The sequence below is a fragment of the Topomyia yanbarensis genome, chromosome 3 (assembly GCF_030247195.1).
Source record: "Topomyia yanbarensis strain Yona2022 chromosome 3, ASM3024719v1, whole genome shotgun sequence".
NCBI classification, from domain to species: Eukaryota; Metazoa; Arthropoda; class Insecta; order Diptera; family Culicidae; genus Topomyia; species Topomyia yanbarensis.
The window spans coordinates 297,865,401-297,885,450 of NC_080672.1; the positions used below are offsets into that span (position 1 = coordinate 297,865,401).

The following is a 20,050-nucleotide window of genomic DNA, read 5'->3' on the forward strand; positions in this document are numbered from 1 at the left end:
GATATCTTGCCAGTTCTAAACTATAAATCAAGTCAAAGAAAATTAATTAGAGATTAAATTGTTTGCACGGGAAGATTGACGCAATATCAATAGAGTACATTGTGTTGGGGCGACTTACTTTACGGTGTTCCGGTCGAAGGTTTTTCTTCCGTCTGTGGTAAGACGGCCCAGAATGATCGTCGGTGATGTCCTAATCCAAAGTTTCTCCAGACTTATTCTCACTGCACGGGAGCCTTTCTTCACTAGTAAACTAGCATCGATCGTTCACTGCACTCGCGGGATTATTCGGTAATCTACACTGTCCAGTTGCACTCGTTGATAATCTTTATTATCACCTTTTATCGGGGTTTTCGCAAGGCCAATATTTTACCAATTCTCACTCGCGACGACGGACTATTCACTTTGGGTACGTACGCACTGTCTTGATCGGGGTATCAATCACAATTGCCTTTGTCAGCTGATTTTGCGTAATCTGTCTCACACGGATTCGTTTACAACGATCGCTTTCTGTGTGCTAGTGTGGTGTATGATCGCTGCGCTGATCGGTACGCAGTTTATGCTACATTGCGGGATTGTGTGCCTTTTAATAGGGTGGCGCACTTATCAGCTTGCGGTTTATTATGCAAGATTTAGATCAATACTGCTTGTCTAAATTCACACGATTAAGTTTAGGTTATAGATTTTAGGTGTTTAATTAATTCAATTAGGCTTAATTACTTTAAATTTGGGTTTGGGTAGTTCATTAGAATTTCTCGAAAAATTCAAGCATCAACATTCCGGCCACCTTGAAGTAGCTCGGATACTTCAAAATACACTTGCTTCTTCTGCGGGCGACGAAACGGCTGAGAGAAGCCAAGAACGCTGACGTGGTCAGAAACCAGTTTGATGTATGTTGGAGGATAAATGGAGATCGCGGTTAACACTTTCATTGACCCACGGTTGCATATAGGTGCTCCAATGTATACTGGCCTGTTATAGTCTGTATCACAAACAGACACCGGTCTGGTTAGTGAGATTTCCGATGACGACAAGTCTACCCCGGTTTCCAGGATCAAACGAGACTTTCTATGAAAACGAGAGTGACACATGTGGTGAACGGGGTCACGTCCTGCTACCACCCAAAACTTCTGACGCAGAGTGATTCGCATCATTTGCGGTCTTGTATGCAGCATGAGGTAGTATTTGGGCAGCAGTATGTATAGCAGACGCTTCACAAGCAGGACTATCGGGTACTTAACGGCGACGTGCTTGAGCCTCCCACCGACCCTGGTGATGCCGTTTTGGTATAGCTTCGGATGCTGCCACTTCAACAACGCTATGAGGGGATCACGGCGGGCTACTTCTATGAACTCTCTTGAGAATGTCTCTACGCGACATAAGGCTAGATCAGCCTCGCGTTGTTCGTTTGTCGAATGAGACTCAAACGGGTCTGATTTGGTCTTCTGGGGGGCAGGTTGAACGAGCTGCTTATTGTTGACGGAATGTGCTGACGACATTTTACCCGACGCGTCGAAAACTCGGACCTTCGTGGTTGTGCTGGATTCCTTGAACACAGGATGGTGCGGGAGGTAGCAGTGCGGGTTCACATCGTCTACTGGATCGATGAACTTCTTCATGTGCGCCATTCGTGTGTATTCGTTCATAAACGTGCAGTATGCGTCCTTGGTGGGTATGTCACGCTCTAGTCGCTTCTCAGGGCTCAGGAAACGACGTTCGGCGATGGCTCTGGATTCGCCGAGATTGATTAGCGGATCATGGGTGAGTGGCAAACAAACGAGATAACGACCGGACGAATCGCGAGTGGTGGTAGTAGCGTAAAGTTCTTCACACTGTTTTTCTTCTACGGAATACGCAGAAAACGACTCAACAGCTTCTATATCCCAGAATTTCTGCACCACTTGTTCTGAGCTTCGATCGACAGTGGTCAGATGGCAGACGCGGTGAACAGTGGGATGATCGATGGATATCTTCCCGGAAACAGTCCATCCAAACACTGTTTCTATTAGCAATGGTAATCCCTCTCCCAGGGAACGCTTGCTGCCAGGATGCAGCTCGTGGTACGCTTCACCACCGACAACCATGTCAATGTCGGATGGAATATGGAATCTGGGGTCTGCCAACGACAACTTGGGAATATTCCACGCGGAAATGTCGATCGGAGCGGTTGGAAGGTTGACCGTCGATCTCTTGAGGATCAGGAACTTAAGCTTGGTGGAGTACGGTGTCGACTTCGACTTGATCCTAGCAGTCAATTGGCACTTGATCTGCTTGGTGGATTCACCTATACCAGCTACTGCGATATCCACCTTGGTGCTTCGAAGATCCAGGGAATTTGCAAGCTTGTTGGTGATTAAGTTGCACATGGATCCTGAATCTAGCAGTGCGCGTACGGGTATTTCCTTGCCGTTTCGATCTACGACGAGGAGGCAAACCGTTTCCAGCAAAACTGTGCTGTGTTCAACCTGGACCGACAGGCTCACTTGGCTGTTCGAATTCGCCGAGCTGAAAGGGTCAGCGATGGCGGACGTCGAGGGAAGAGGCTGACTTGCTGCCAAGACAGGAGTAGATTGCATGTTCGACGGTATTGGCTCGTGCAGCAGGGAGTGGTGTTTTTCATGGCAGTTACGGCAGGAGAACACGGAGGTACAGTTCCTGGCTTGGTGTCCAGTACGGAAGCAATTCCAGCATAGGCGTTTCTGGGAAACCAGCTCACGACGCTGGCAGATGGACATCTCGGAAAATGCTGGACATTGGAAGAGCAAATGCTTCTCCGGACAGGCGAGACACGGCAGAGCACTTGAGCTCGATTCAACGGTGGCTGCCTTGCATGCCACCTTGAACGGCTGCGGGGTTGGAATGGAACCGGCCATCTTGGCTGTAACCGGTTGTTGGGACCGATATCGCAGATCGGTTATGACGGACGTCAGCATACGGGCACGTTGGTAGAGGAAATCGATCAGCATATCGTAGGTTACATCGTCGTTATTGCTGGTTTTCTCCTCCCAAGCACGTAGCGTAGTTGGATCCAGCTTGTAACAAAGGAGGTTGACCAACGGGGTGTCCCAATAGTGAACTGGCTCGCCTAACTTTGCCAAAGCCCTTACATGCCGGTGGAAATCGTCAGCCAAAGTGTGAATTTCATGGGGACTTTCTTGATTGACTGGTGGGAGGTCGTACAGAGCTCGGAAGAGCTGACGCTTCAGGAACCGCTTGTTGTCGTACCGCTTCAGCAATGCTTCCCAAGTCGATGCGTAGTTGTCCGCTTCTACGTCTACGGACTCGAATGGTTTTCGGGCTTCTCCCTCTAGTGACTGCAACAGGTACTGCAGCTTCGCAACCGTCGGCATATCTGTGTTGTTGTGGATCATCGACGTATATGTGTCACGGAATGCGAGCCATCGCGAGAAATCGCCGTTAAACTTAGGTAGGTCGATCTTGGGTAAGCGTAGGTGGAACGAGGAAGAAACGTGAGCAGGGGTCGCCATTGTGCTGTTCAGCATGGTTTGGTTGGGATCAGCAGCACGATTCGACAATAGAAAACCTTTGACTCTGCAATACCGCGTCTCGAAATCCATGCGCTCTTCCAGGTGGGTATCTAACATCTCTGACTTATCGTACAGCTCGATCTGCCCTTGTACCTCTAGGAACTCCTTGTAGATTCGGTCCAGTGAATCAAGGCGAATTGGAATTTGGCAGGCATCCCGATCGCAATCGAAATCCTCTGCAAACTTCTCCACTGCCCTCTGCACTACAAGGATCCCTTTCCGTTGGATCACGTACTCTGACAGCTTCTTTTCTGTCTTGGTCGCCATTACTGTACACTTCACTGATCTTCACTACCACCACTTTAATTATCGGAAACGGGAAAACGGTACAAATCGAAAATTCGAACTCCTTCCCGGCGCGGGTACCGTTCCTACACGACACGGAATCGAAAAATGACACAAATCGAACGATACAAATCCTTCCCGTCGCGGTATGTCACTTTTTCGCGGAACGACCGAAAATGGCACGCAAATCGAACGAAATATCCTTCCCGACGCGAGCGTACCAATCTACGCGAAATTGCCACTCAGCACCACCTCAGCAAAAAACATGCAAATTTTCTCGCAAACAGAAAATTATCAAAAAATCCTGTTCCGAGTTGGCGCAAATCAGCTGCGATGACAAAAGTTCGCAATTAACTGCAGCGATAGCGTCCAAAATGGCCTTAACGGTAGGCACCTTCGGGGCTGGGACGGGCAGTATCTTTGCCGTAGCGTCGCGTCAGCAGCAATTTGTAATGGCGTACTCACCGCACCGATCCTTTCTGGTTGGGGTTTCCTCCGTATCCGGCTCGAAGGACCAATGTTGGGGCGACTTACTTTATGGTGTTCCGGTCGAAGGTTTTTCTTCCGTCTGTGGTAAGACGGCCCAGAATGATCGTCGGTGATGTCCTAATCCAAAGTTTCTCCAGACTTATTCTCACTGCACGGGAGCCTTTCTTCACTAGTAAACTAGCATCGATCGTTCACTGCACTCGCGGGATTATTCGGTAATCTACACTGTCCAGTTGCACTCGTTGATAATCTTTATTATCACCTTTTATCGGGGTTTTCGCAAGGCCAATATTTTACCAATTCTCACTCGCGACGACGGACTATTCACTTTGGGTACGTACGCACTGTCTTGATCGGGGTATCAATCACAATTGCCTTTGTCAGCTGATTTTGCGTAATCTGTCTCACACGGATTCGTTTACAACGATCGCTTTCTGTGTGCTAGTGTGGTGTATGATCGCTGCGCTGATCGGTACGCAGTTTATGCTACATTGCGGGATTGTGTGCCTTTTAATAGGGTGGCGCACTTATCAGCTTGCGGTTTATTATGCAAGATTTAGATCAATACTGCTTGTCTAAATTCACACGATTAAGTTTAGGTTATAGATTTTAGGTGTTTAATTAATTCAATTAGGCTTAATTACTTTAAATTTGGGTTTGGGTAGTTCATTAGAATTTCTCGAAAAATTCAAGCATCAACACATTGTTCTAGTCTACTCAAAAGATTTTATTATTAGTTTGAATGAAGCCAGCGTTGGCATGGCTTTAATTTCGGTGGGTAACCAGTTCCACTGCGATACTCCGTATATCAACAAGCTTTTCTTTTTGCTGGATGTGTGTGATGGAATCGAACGGCCGCGCTCGTTCCGTCAATCTTCGATGGAGATGCTACAGGATATATTGCAGAAGTGTCTCGTTCCACGCCTGGCACACCTGCTTCACTTGTTTGTGACTGCATAGGACGATGATAGTTGGAGAAATGGAATGAATGCAAATGGAGTACTTTACCAGAAACCTGAAACAGTATTTTCATCTTAATAATTTGCTTATTTGTTGTATATACCCCTCAAAATACCTTAGTTACTTAGACTTGTTACATTTTTGGATAGGCAAAAACTTAGCTTTAAACGTATTTCTCGTTAAGTGGAAGTCAAATGCGGTGGCAACTCTGTTGTAAACTCGTTAAAGTCCGGTAATAGCGCTCTGATCACAGTTGGTTCTCATGAAACGTAATCGCAGGAGAGAGTTGTTAGGTACAGGGTTTAAAGATCCAGGCATTCAAGGATTATACAGTAATCCACCCTAGCAGACAGTAATTCCGAGACAAGTAGGGCTCAAAAACAGTCAACCGAATGCTGAGAGTATCGAGCTGCTAGCTCGGTAGCTTCAATCAGTTTCGCCATGAAAGATGTCGAAGTGCAAAGCGGCTTTGGAACCGGCTTTGGACAACCTCGATTCTGTCAACCCCGTTCTGGTAGTACGGATTCCAAACAACAGAACAATGTTATAGGGTTCAGCGAACCAACGCGCAATAAAGCGTTTTTAGACAGTATACGCCCCAAAAGTGTTTCGCTATACGGAAGTTGAACCCCAGCTGTCTTGATGCCTTGTCCACGATGTATGGAGTTTGAACGTTAGTGCCGAATCCATGATGAATCCAAGATTCTTGACGTGAGAGTGTCTTGATATTCTCGAGTCGAACAAATGGAACTGGATCAGATTTCGTTTGATATACATCATTAAAATAGAGGAGAAATATTGCTGGACCGAGGTGGCTTTCTTGCGAGATGCCGGATGTAGCGACAGAATGATAGTCCTTAATGCTGATTTGAAAAGTTGCCTTCCATTGAGATAAGAACGAAACAAACGAAAAGTTGTTAGTGAATACCGAGTTTATCTAGCTTGGCTATTGCAATATTATCGTTAATTTTGCCGTGGATAGATCCAAATAAATAGCATCGGTTTGCAGCCCGTCGGTGAATCCATCGAATACATATTTTGTGAGTGAGAGCAGACTAGCTCAGTTTAATAAAGTACAAGATGGTAACCCGAATTCTTTTCGCTAGTCATTTACATACGTCCAGAAGGACTTAGACTTGGATTTCGGTTGACGTTCCTCGTTTAGCTGATGTCTAGAGAAACGCGTCTGCTTTGCTATTTGTGTTCATAGTTCAGTTGAAAGCAATTGTTTCGTAATACTTGCGTCTTATTCTTCGAGAACTTTTTGATGCAGCTAATTTGGCAGTTTTTAATCGTCTTGTTGTTGATTGTTGATAGCCTTTGAGAGCAACTAAGAGCTGGCGTTGTTGATAAGCGCACATTTTTCGACACTCAGCTGTCGAAATACATTACTAACCGTAGAAATCCACTATACCAGGAAAGTTTAAGTTACCCAGAATAACGATATCATCAGTCGCGTTAGCGATCGAGGTCATGAAAAAAACGGAGGAAAGACGCACATCGAGCAGGTTGGAATCACGAATTCTAGCACGTGAGAAATACGACCGACAAGTTTCACTGGTAGCCACGATCGGTCGGAGTTCGCCCTCTGATCATAGTTGGTAGCTCGGGATTTTATAGATTTTATACCACAGCGAAAAGTGATAAGCACACCACCACCTAATATCTTATTATTGCCTTACGGTCACAGCGGTAGACATCAAATACTGAACCAAATACCTGACAAGACAGAGTACGGTTGGCAAGTCACGTTTCGGTCAAGGCGATGACGTTATAGTCGCGAACAAATAACTGCCTGGTACTGAGTTTTGACCGCTGACGGTGTAGTAGTAAAGCTCGATACTAGTGCGAGACGGATCAGGTTCGTCTGGAATGGCAATGTACCCGTTTGGAGCGGGTTCGGAGGAGGTTTCATCACTGCCACAAACAGAATCGGTTGACTCGAGTATGGCGAGGGGTTTGATGTATCCTATATCAGCTGTGTCGCATCCCAGAATACATCGAGTGTTGTCGGCGAGAAAAAAGATATTGCAGAAGGTCGACATCTGGTCTGAGTAAATAGCAATTTACTGAAAGTAGAGAATACATTAGGGCTTGAAGTATTCGGAACAGACGTGAACTTGCCATTTGTGACGTATTTGAAGAACCTTTCACTTATCCCGTATACAGGACAAGGACCACTGATGATCCTGGCCACAATAGCTCTACTGTGGCGGAAGGATCGACGGCTTCCATACTGCCAACTGCAGTGCGTCCCAATATGTGTTCAATCCCGAAAGTATGACGCGGAGAGCAGTAATGGAATGGTAGTAGCTCACGACGAAAGTTAGATGATGAGCCAGAAGTGCGAAACGCCGTTGTATGGATGCCTTCTCCACTTACACACACACACAGCAACGGGTCGTGTACCATCTGCGTTGTATCCGAGCCCAGCTCAACACAGACACTCCTTCACAATCCCAATGACATTTCGAAGGTGATTAAGAAGTAGCAGGATTTGGCGGAACTGGAGTAGATAAACTTTTCTAGCGAGGCGCAATATTTGCTCATTATTTTTGGATAACTGCATACTGGATAGGCTTCCCATTACCACAAAATGCACATCCGATCTGACACCCCCAAAAGGATATCAAACAAGGTCTAATAAGACATACAATTGCATTCCAACACCCCCTGAGAGGCATCGAAAAAACAATTTAATGGTTATTTTGCAGGACTTCTACTTTCATTAACTTTTTGGAAACCATAAATTAGCCGAAATGTTTACCTGTCCAAGAAGGTTCAGCGATTCGTCATCAATACCGCAGAAATTCAAGCGATGTTCTGGATTGATTGGCGTGGATCTCAAAATCGTCCACTTCCGAACTAGTGTATTCAAATTTTGTGCTGCCAGTTGATTCAATCATCAATCACTCATGGTATATTGAGTGCTTGATGTAAGCAGTATAGTGTTCTATTACGAACTTGTGAACTCCAGCCTTTTCATTTATTTTCCCAGTTTACCCGTAATACAACTAAGGGGCCATATACAAATGAGGTAGCTTTTTTCCGGCGATTTTTGACCCCTTCCTCCCCCCTCGTAGCATTTGGTCACAAAATTCTAACCTCCCCCTCGTAAATAACGTAGCATTTACCTACGCCCTCCCCGTCGTCCCGTACAAAGCGGCCGGGGGATGAAAAAAAAATTACATATGTTTTTCAATTATTTGAAATACAAGTTTGACTATCAACATTTTCATTAAAAAGGCAAATTGCGTTCAAAATAAGCCCATTCAATGACAAATATAGTGTTAATATTTTTTTTAAATTTTATATGGCAAGGGGAGCATGAAGAGAAGTTCTCTCAGTTCACAATCCTGCAGCCGCCAATGATTCTAAGAAGCATACGTTCATCTTAATTAAATTACTAAATTTTGTTTGGTTGAATCCGAAGTGAAAATTTAATTCAGCTACCAAACTAAGTCTGCTAGCTGGCAACTTTAGCTAACCAATGTAGCAAGTTAAATCCGCATACAAAATCTTTTCGTATTTTTGCGAACTTGTAATTCCGCTAAACGTAAAATTTACCTCATGAAAAACCGCGTCAAAAGTAACTTGTTTAAATTTAAATTTATTTCTCTTGGGAATGGAGGATCATTAAGTTGTTTTCTCTAAACAATGGGTTTTAAACTTAATGCTACGTCGCACAACTTCTGACCCTACCCTCCCCCTCGTCACACTTCGTCACAAATTTGGTATACCCTCCCTACCCCCCAAAATGCTACGACATTTATGCATGGCCCCTAATACAAATGAGTTAGGTGGAGTAGAATAGAGATGCCTGATCCCGGAAAAGTGCGCCCTTAAAGCGGGAGTGAATACACCATTTTCCATACTAACTTGAAAACGCAACTGCGCAGTGGCGCAGAGTGATTTAAACCTTTCCCGTTCAACATTTTTGCACGGTTAAACTTCTTTCTGCGATTCTTGTTCTGGTGCGTTCCTTTCGGCGCAATGCCGTCCGGAATATATCCTAATGACAATCATCGTCAGTCGAAGCTGAAAACAATATTTGTATCACTTTATGGCGCATAAAGCACCCATTTCCGTCCTACTCATTTCACAGCACGTCATCGGTCAGAAAAAACGAGCCACATTTCGTGCAAAACGCTAATAATTTAACGTAGAAACCTCATATAAACAAAGATTTGAAACAATCACGCTACGTCCGCTATCACCACTACCTACCTACCTTTCCATACAAATATGAGATTATGGACAATGTGCCGGTCTTTGATGCAATAGATATAATTTCCTTAGCAATCTCTGTGTGTTGATTTTGCATTGTGTAGCCATTGATCACATTATTAGCACGCAGGAATCTGCACTGAGTTCTCTTGTTGCGCATAACACCATAGAATAGGTTTTGTCAAACACATTCTCACTACAAAAAAACCGTTGCGAATAAGTTCCTCCAAATACCATCTTCAACGGTATCCACTTCTCCGTATTTTGACATTTGATGGTTGATAACGCTAACTTTAGTACGATGTGCCGAATCATGTAGCCTTACTTCAATAGTGTCATCGTCCATGTATGCTGGGATATTGTGCAAAACGTCACTACATACGAAGACGCTTTTCATGTTGTTCTACGAAGCGAATGATTCTACTCAGGTCTTGCTTTTTGACCTAATCAGTACCGCATGACATAAGTGGTGGACGCGCTGCCGTATTTTCTGCTATATGTTAAGCTTCATATTTCAATAATGGTTCCACTTAACGAATACTTGTCCGGTCATAGCAACGGAGTGATTTGTAACTTCTGTACTGAGCAAGATAAGAAAACTGTTTGTTATCGGTATGGGTATGTAGCTAACAGTCTAACGAATTTTGTAAAATTACAATAAACTGATTCTGGCGAAATTCAATCCGAATTGATTATTTAATTTGAGTTGGAATCCTAGTCTGAAACTGTTGGAATTTGAATTCAAAATATGACAAAAAAATCAATCTGTTTAATCCTAGTAGCTAGATTAGATTAACTAGAGATCAGTTCGAGATTGGATTAACAGAAATCAGTTCGGATAAGTTATTTATTTTTGTTAGGTTTTAGACCGTTAGTTTTTGAATTTACCAATTGCCGTTCAAAGATTTGGTCTTTGTTATTTTTTATTGCTCTTTTGTTTAATAAACGATGGGATAACATAGACAAAGAGCTGCACGATGACTGCAATAGAAAATCAACCATCAATACCTATATAAATTAATATCGCAATGAATTAATCTATACTATTCTTCCATCCTCGCAGTCCGTATTCCAGGTGACCCCGCTGAACATCGACGAATGGATAACAGTGATGAAGTTCTCGCTACCGGTGGTACTGCTCGATGAAATTCTCAAGTTCGCCGCTAGAAGGATCTGTGACGGTGAGAGCTATATCAAATCTATGCATTGGCTAGTGTTAGCGTGGGCAGTGTTTTTCGCTTATATCCTTTGGGGTCCGTACTAAAAACACTAAACTTGCGTAAAGAAACGAATTAGTCGCGGGCAACAAAAGATGCAGAAAATCCTAAAAAACAGTTAGGCGATTTAATGAAAATTAAGTTAAAGTTGAATATTTCGCGTGAGGGAGCAAGAGTTATAGGAAAAATCTGGGAAATGGAATTCGGTCCAGTCGGGAGAATGCTGTCCGGTGTGGTTTTTCGATCTCGATGGAAGCCATGTGTGTGCGATTGGTTTGCTCATCTGAGTTCGCTTTCCGTCGGAAAAATAACTATCTGAGAAGGCACACCGGAAAGCTTCTGCTCCTAGTGGAAATGCAAAGAAAAAATGCACACCTCAGTTATTCGCGAAGTGCGTGCGTGTGATCGAGTTAGAACGAATGATTTTAGCGAAACTGAACCTAGAAGCTGATAGTAATTCTTAAGTGATTTGTGATTGCAAATGATTGTTGAACATTTTTTTTATTACTTTCCTCTTTACTTTTAAGAATCCTTGATTTTTAGTTGCCTAATTGCCTGTTTATGTGTACTCTCCCCCTGTATGATACACGTACTTCGCATAAGAAATCGTTTCTATTTTAAATCTCAAACCAATCTATGGACCCCAACGTGCATCTTTTTTATGATTAACCTCTACTTCTCTACATTACAAAGATCAACATGGTAACCGCAAATCATTATACAACGTTGCTATACAATCGTATATATTTATATACATTTCATCTAAAAACAAAACAAAAATAATTGTAAATTTGAAATGCAATATTAACGATAATATATTATACACAATTACAAATACAAATCCACAGAATGTTAAACAGGAATAACCGATTTGTAACTTTCGAGAATACAGAAAAATAACCAATTTTCACCACACTGTCAAACTGTTCACACTTCTAAAGCATCTACACATAGACATGCACTATTAACCCAAACGCAAGTAAGAAAAGTGTAAAACTATGACATCGCTTGTGACAGATCCTTTTCAAACAGTTCAAAATAAGTGAGAGGAATGTATTTGAGTGGCTTTTTTTTCTAAGAACAATTTACCTTACTGCGTAGAATCCCAAATACGTTAATGATTGAATGAATGAATTCAGAGTATATGTTTGCACCGGAGAGAATAACTTATTTAATTTAACATCATCCCGCCCCGTAATCGATTATGACGAACCCTTAATAACTATCTAATTATGTTTGTTGCTGTAAGTTAGCTCATTTTATAAGTTAAAGTTTCTCATCCTGTCTGGTAATCTAGCCAGACAAAAAAAGAAGACAAACGTAGCAACAAATTGTGCACTGTTTTATAGCTTATACTAATTATGGTGAATCCGCTTGTTCAAACCAACAGTTGTGTCGGAAAACACACGTAATCAAACGAACAATAACATCCCGCCTATCCTCTAACCCATTAAGTTTGAGTGAGAATTTTTTGTGTTTTCTGAATCTGACTTTGATTTAAGAGCTACTAAATCTAACCAAAACTATCTTCCGAGAAAAAGGTAATATTTTATCTAAGTAGTGAAAGCAGAAACGAAAAGGTCTGAAAAGTGAAATAGACGAAAAATTAGAACAATACATACACTGGAAAAAAAATCTAGCAACATGTACCTATCCCAACGTGTGTCCTATCACAGTCTCCCACAGATTGTTCATGGTGGCAATGATGTGCACTAATGATTTGAACTGTTCTGATAAATTCTACGGTTTCTGCAAAATCTAGTGCACAATCACCCATAGCAAAAAACAGCGTTCAATCTAGAAAAATACAACTTTGTTTGTACAGTTTTTTGAAGACTTGACCTATTAAACTCTGCCCTTTTTACTGTTATAAAATATCTACACAATAAGTCTACCCACATAACAATATAAACTTTTCACCTTTTCTATCTCACGTATAACGTCTAAACAACAAAACCACTGTAAAATGTTACTCTCAAGTGCAGCCACAAAGAAAATCTTTACACTTTCTCTTAATCACCTTTTTACCATGGCGACAAAGAGAACATAGTTGTTAGCAAACTGTTATTAAGAACCAAGACTAACTAATAATAGTACTAAAAATTCAAACCAATGCTTGAGCCAATTTCACACGAAAATATTTTCCCCCGCTTCCCGGAATATTCACGCAGCGAACCAATGAATTTCTTCAAACATCCCGGATCCCTCTTGTTTCGAAAGGAGTTTAACTCTAAAAGCAGGACGATTTCCATTTTATAGCATCAAATGTAGCTTTTACATGAATCCAATGACTAGAAACGCCCGATAGATATGTGTGTGCCTAATAGAATTATTCTTTGTATTGGATTTTTTCGTTTTTGCTGAATATGGTAATAGCAGAACCAAAACCACGACGAAATTTATTCCATCCAGTAAGATTTTGGTTACTGAAGCGGAAGGCAACTTATACAACTTTTTTATTTTAAATTTATTTGCAATACATTCTCGTGCGGCAAACAGCTAAACTCTTTGGATGTTGCTTGTATTAGAATTTGCTGCTGTGAATGTCTAGAAAAAATATTCAAACTGAACAATTTCGGCTGAAGTGTTAGGAACCCGGAATTAGCGTAATTAGATAATTAATGTATTTATGAAATTGTTTTACATAATTTCTTCACATTTGCGATTCGATGAAATCAAAAAATAGATCAGAATGGACTCTAGGTTATTAAAAAAAACAATAGACGTTGACGACGTAACTATATATATATACATTAACAGTTATAGGAATGGTGTAAAACAAACAGCAAATCTTAGAAATAATCACACCGAAAACCGATCTACAATAGTGATTTGGGTAAGAAGAGAAAGTAATTGTATTGTTATCAAGCGCCACTGCAATTGTTGATAAATGGCAGCAAGTTAAGAATAACAAAACGAACGTCTTTTCGTGCTGATAGAAATTCGTTCAATTGTAAACATTATTGAAATAAAGAAAAAAGAGATATGACTGTGTGAAGTTTGTTCAACAATAGTTTTTTACTCCAACTATTCAGTGAAAAAACAGGAAAACAGCAGCAAAAAGTATGATTATCATTATTGTAGCTAAAAACAAAAGACTACTCGAAGTCTAGCTAAGAAGGTCGGTAGAAAAGACGAAAAAAATTAAAAACTTAGAAAAAAATGAATAAAATGCATTTTAAATATATTTAAAACATTAACAGAAACCCTGAGTGAGCGTGTGTTTACTATTTATCGACTAACCCATAACGCTAAAAGCTTCATTCTCTAGGGGCTGGTGTCAACCTGGAAAAAGTCCCAGCCAATGACCGCCGGCTTTTCTTCAACGGAAGTATGCGAGACCTCTTTTGTACTCCAACCCACCACCAATCATTCCGACTTGCATCTTGAGTGCTTGAATCATCATCATCACCCTCTAACCAAGCGGATCTCCTCTGAAGACCACCAGGACCATTCACTTCCGTTTGGCGCGCTATCAGTCTGACGAGGATAAGCTTTCGTTTGGTATTAGTGATCTTTTCTTGCATGGATTGGCAAAGTAATATCAACACAACAACCCACACAAAATCAAATGTACCATGCATTGCTCTGTTGTGTTCCGATTCTCCTCACTGTCGTGCTTCCGTTTTTGTCTTCTATATCATCACCCTATCCCCCACACTATTTGTCAGTAAGTATCATTCCACTTAAAAGACGATTTCAGTATTATGTAGTTGTAGTTTTGAACACGTACACAATGTAGATAGCAGTACACATATTTGCAATCAAAGCGCAGCTGAAATTTTATAGCCGATAGATAGATACATTTTGTTCTGAAGTGCGTATTCTATAAGATAGTACTGTGATTTATGGTATCAGGGCATTGGAAAAAAAATTAGCTGATATAATACGTATTAAATCGTATCGATTGATAAAAGGTTTCTTGATACAGCCCTGGTATCAGTATTGTGCAAATAGTAGTGAATAGCAGTTCTCCGCGAGCTTCCAAATATTTATAATTACCTTTCTTTTCCACAGCCAACCCCGATTTCCACTAAGTCACCACACAAGTTTCCTATTGTTTCATCAAAATCTACTACTCATCACAGCATCCAAAACCCTAAAACCAAAAACAAACACCAACCAAGTTCACCATGCTTCAATCCAACCATCCTGCCCCGACGGTGCTGTGCCAGAGTTTGGGCCAATGAAAGGCGCACTTCCGACCTACGATAATGGCAAAGTATTCGACGGCCAGGTAGAACGTATTTATTTCCTTTCGGCGAACGACCGATGAATAGAGAGGACCATAACCGTGGAAATAAAACCAAAACCGGAATCTGCCCTGGCCGAACCATACTCGGATCACAAACCTAAGCTTCCCTTTTGTGCCATCGTAATCTCATCAAATCGATCCTGTGTTTGTTTTGTTGTTATTGTCATTATTCAGTACTGTGTCCACGCCATCCTGAACTGTCATCAAATATTCACCAATACTTCCCCCCTGGAAGAACCAACCAATAATGTACCATCGAGTACAGAGAGCGTGATCAACAATAAACCCAACCTTCATCCCTGCTTACATTTGAAGAGACAGCCTTTTAGTTGATACGACGCATTATCGGCATTTTAGAGTTATATCGAATGATTTTGTGAGTGATGTAATTCTAATAAGCCGAAGTACACCAAGAAATCAAGTAAAGTAATTTATTTTAGTATATTTAATTCATAGATAGTGAAAAACAACAACACATCTCAACCCCTCAACACACTTCCCTGTGTTTTAGGCAAGCAACAAACGCTTCTGTGACGTCTCTATCTTTGTTCCGATATCACTTTTAATTTTGGATGTAGTATCACTACATCAAGTATATTTTTCCTAAAAGCTTAAATTCCACCCCTTAATTCGCATTTCTAGCCACACTAAGCACTCTGTGGACGTCGCTTGCGACACCCTTCCCCCAAAATGCCTACTTAATCTTCGATTGTTAATGTTTTTTTATTCTGTTACATTAGTGTTTAAGTTGCTTCGTTAGCCAAAAAAAATATCGCAGTACTCAACAAACTTATTATCCGTATTTCTTCCTTTCGTAAACTTTCTTTTCTTGCATATGTAGCCACCGAAGTTATTAAGACCTGGGAATAAGCTAGTAGCCTACTACTACAAATCGACACAGTGAAAAGTTTCTTACAGCATGATTCAACGTAATAATGCCATACAATACAATGCGAAACAATAAAAATCAATTAGAAATAATAGAAATATCGTTATTTGTTAAACCTAGGGAAGATCACTGGCATCGACTTCTTCCAATCTGATAGGAAGTATTAAACCAATACGAAGTAGTAGTCACAATAACCGATTCAGCAGCAATCGTTCAGAATGACAGAAGAGCTTTCATTTCCTTTCCTCGATTTACTTAAGAACAAATTCGAATTATACCGAATAGTGAGCGTGTTCCAAAAAAAAAAAAAAATAATACAAAACAGTTTTGCCGATGTTTTCTTAATAATTCATTGAGATCATGAGCGAGGAACGATATGCAGATCCTTTTGGGGTAGAATAGAACATTTCTGAACAGCGACTTTTTACCTTTTTCTAGTGAAAACGAACAATTGAAGACATTTTCTCTCGTTTAATACATTTAAGTTTCGATATTGTTCTGTTCGTCAGTTTCACGAATGAATATTTTCAGTTAACTATGCGTTCTGTAGTCTTTCGTTTCACTGTATAGTTATTTCAATTTAGTTAAATTTTTATTTTTTTTTTTGAACATGAGACAACATTGTAAATAAGTTAATAAAATAAAGTGAACAAGTTTGAAAAGAGAGACATCATCTTCTTGTTGAGTGGTAGTCATCGAAATTAAACTTAAAAGGTTAGATAATTTACAAAAAACTTAATTTAACAAAAGCAGAAAACCATTGTGTGACGTTGACCGCCATCTTTAATTTTATGTCATTTCATCTTTGTTTAAAAAAGTTAAAGTTTCACGAAAAAATAAATAAAAATCGTTAAAACCACCCACACTATCTTCTTGATTGAAAAAGTGTTATCCCAACGCAGACTGGCCAGCAGACATGGGAAATGACTACTCTCGTTCTTACCATGTGCTACAATTTAATGTTGGGATAGCTTATTCAACTTTTCTCGAGCGTTATATAGAAGGAATTTGGGCGGCAGGACGTTGCGATTAGAGCCCACTCAGTAATCAGTAGTGAGAAGTTTGAAATAAGAAATGAAAAAATCGGTTTATTGATTTCTTTTCAGTGTATTGCAGTTGACTGTCGTACAAAAAAAAAACGGGCTTTGTGAACATAATACCGTGAAGTTGTCATGAAAAAATGAATCAATAAAGTACTTGGAAATAAACATGTGTCTATTTTTTAAATCTGATGACAATTTTTTTGCGATTGTGATTTCTCTTGACTTTTTCTCTAATATCATTATTCAATTTTACCAAGGAAGACCATATTTTGGCTAAATTTTGATATTTTATCACTCGTTGCTCTCTGGAGAAAGAGAGCAACGAATGTTCTTGATTTTTATTGACTGAAACGCAGATCTTCAAACCATAAATTGTCACAATAACAGTCGAAAGCACACTAATTTTATTGCTTCTAAAATTCGTACACGGAGAACCAAAATTCGGCTCAGATGCGAAAACCTTAGTTGATTTACTGAATTGAATTAGTTATTATTTAGGACAACTAAGCAAATTCTCAATTTGCTGATTTTGATTAGTTGTTCTAGATCTTCCTGAAAAGAGCTAAAATGCTAGTCGGAATTTCTGTTTTCTCTGCTGATTTGGCGAGAAAATGATGCTGTCACTTTTAGCGGAGACACATTCTCCATCTTCTCAACTAAATTTTGTGCTGAATTTAGTGCTATTTTCTGTTATTTCAACTAATATGTACTCTAAATTCAAAACTTTTTGGCATTAAAATTATCTAGTTATTTAGTTGAATTCCTGAAAAAATATGCTAATTTTAGGGATGTGTTCAAAACAATGTTCAATCTAGTTTTTTCCTCAGTTGATTTCAACAAATGTCAGTTTTGAATTTAAGTTTTTAAATTTAAAATTTTTCGTAGTTAAATTTATAATGTCAATTTTTTAAATTTACGACAGCTTTGGTTAAATTTAGCGTTTTTTCTACTAATTTAAAAAAATAAAATTCCTACTTTTTAGACTTATATTTCGACATTAATTTGATTCAGTTGAAGTCCTTTAGAATACAATCAATATGGGTATTTTCGAAATGGTTTTGACGAGGGTGTCGGAGGACAATGTTTGGCACTATTTTTAAATCCAAAATGGCGACTTCCGGTTTAACGAAATTTTCTTTAAGGGGGGGGGGGTAAAGGTTTCAGCGTAAAAGACACTTTTTTGCGATTTTTTTAGAACTTTGTGTTTAGCGAATTGATCAAAACTTTTGTACATTATAGTGTATTTTTTCAATAACATGCTGTAATTTTTCTAGGCAAAACTATCGACAAGCAACTCGGTGACGAAGCTTTTTGTCTTTGGAAAAAAAAACATGATTTGCGGTGTTACCTGCCATTCAAAAACTACTCAACCGATTGATTTCAAACTTTTCATACACATTCTATGTAAAAAATATCTAACTCCTACGTTGAGTTTTTGAGATTATTTTTCGATAAAAGTGGTGTTTACTAATAAAAAGGCGGAATTTTTCGCGAAACCAAAAAAAAAAATTAAATGAGTAAAAAAACCCTAATTGAAATGTTTCAAAGATTTTCTTCCATTTAATTCCACTATGTTTTATAGTTAGATGCACTTGCACTTCACTATTTAACAGATACCGGTATTTCGATTACTACTTGTAATCTTCTTCAGTGTTTGTATCAGTCTATATAGACTGATACAAACACTGAAGAAGATTACAAGTAGTAATCGAAATACCGGTATCTGTTAAATAGTGAAGTGCAAGTGCATCTAACTATAAAACATAGTGGAATTAAATGGAAGAAAATCTTTGAAACATTACGTACATTCCACTAAGACCTCCGTTCGCGTATATATTGCCTAATTGAAAATTTATCTTAAAAACTCTACGTAGGACTTAGGTATTTTTTAATAGAATGTTTATGCAAAGTTTGAAAGAAATCGGTTGAGTAGTTTTTGAATGGCAGGTAACACCGCAAAATAAGTTTTTCCAGAGGCGTTCTACAGAAAGCTTCGTCACCAAGTCGTTTGTTGATATTTTTGATAAAATTATTGGTCGGGAGACAATACATTTATTTATTTTGATTTCAATAGAATTTATTTATTGTTTCTAAAAAAATATTATTCCATTTTTTAATAAATATTTTATTGAAATTAAAACAAAATTACTGAAATTAAAAATGATTTTATTGAAAACAAAATTTTATTGTTGTTGCGACAAAAAAATATTTTCAGACCAATAAGTTTATTATTTGAAGTAATAAACAATAAATGATAGGATTGAATAACACATATTTTTGGTTTAAATATGCTTAATTTTTCTGCGTGTAAAGTTGCCAACTTGGATTTTAGAATGGCGTAAAACATCTGTCTCTGGAAACAACTCATCCAAACCATTCCTAGAATAACCTTAATGATTAAGTTTTTCCGAACTTCGTTAAAACGAAGGTCGCCATTTTTAATTTTGAAATGGCGCTAAACATCAACCATCGACACTCACTCGTCAGTCATTTTTAAAAATTCCTATACTGATTGTGCTGCAAAAATTTTTGATTAACCGGGAGTCGCCATCTTGGATTTCAAAATGGCGCTTAACATCCACCTCTGACACATCTTATACGTAGGGAACTAAACGGACGTAAACATGCTAAATAAATACATTATGCGATGATACTATAATTGTTTCACTGACATTGTCTTCTTTCTTGACAATACATACATTGCCACAATTTCACTCCACCAGGCCAGAATATAAGAGAAAAATAAAAACTTACCACCATTTTCAACCAAAATACTACACTTTTCGTGGACAATTTCATGCAACATTAACGTCTCATTTCATCTGTTCACTACTTATTGACAATAATCCTTTTGAAATAAAACTAAACAACGTTAATTCACAAAATATTTCGTGCAAAAATCTGCCATAACACCAATTACTAACAATTTATTTTTTTCGCTCAAGTGAATTTGACATGAGCAAAAACTGTTCTGTTTTTAACAATGTTTCTGGTTATAAAATTCAGTAAAGATTTTTGTTATTCGCCGCACTGAATTTTAACAGCATATATACACAGCCCCGAAATAACAAAATAGCATTCTTTATCTGTTTGGTTGAGAATGCTGTTTTCATTCCTAAATTCAACCGCAAACAAAGTTG

General features: G+C 39.4%; 1 protein-coding gene across 4 annotated transcripts in view; it reads left to right on the forward strand.

Moving 5' to 3' along the window:
- LOC131692421 (calcium-transporting ATPase sarcoplasmic/endoplasmic reticulum type) overlaps positions 1-16,726 on the forward strand; it is a 108,710-nt gene extending 91,984 nt beyond the window's left edge. For 3 of the 4 annotated variants that reach the window (XM_058979460.1, XM_058979458.1, XM_058979459.1), the window contains exons 10-11: positions 10,570-10,687; positions 15,820-16,726. In XM_058979460.1, coding sequence (XP_058835443.1) covers positions 10,570-10,687; positions 15,820-15,848 — 147 coding nt within the window. In that variant the 3' untranslated portion in view covers positions 15,849-16,726. Of the gene's footprint in view, positions 1-10,569; positions 10,688-14,740; positions 15,400-15,819 lie in introns of all 4 variants that reach the window. The other variant, XM_058979461.1, reaches the window with a different exon arrangement.
- Positions 16,727-20,050: the final 3,324 nt, after the last annotated feature.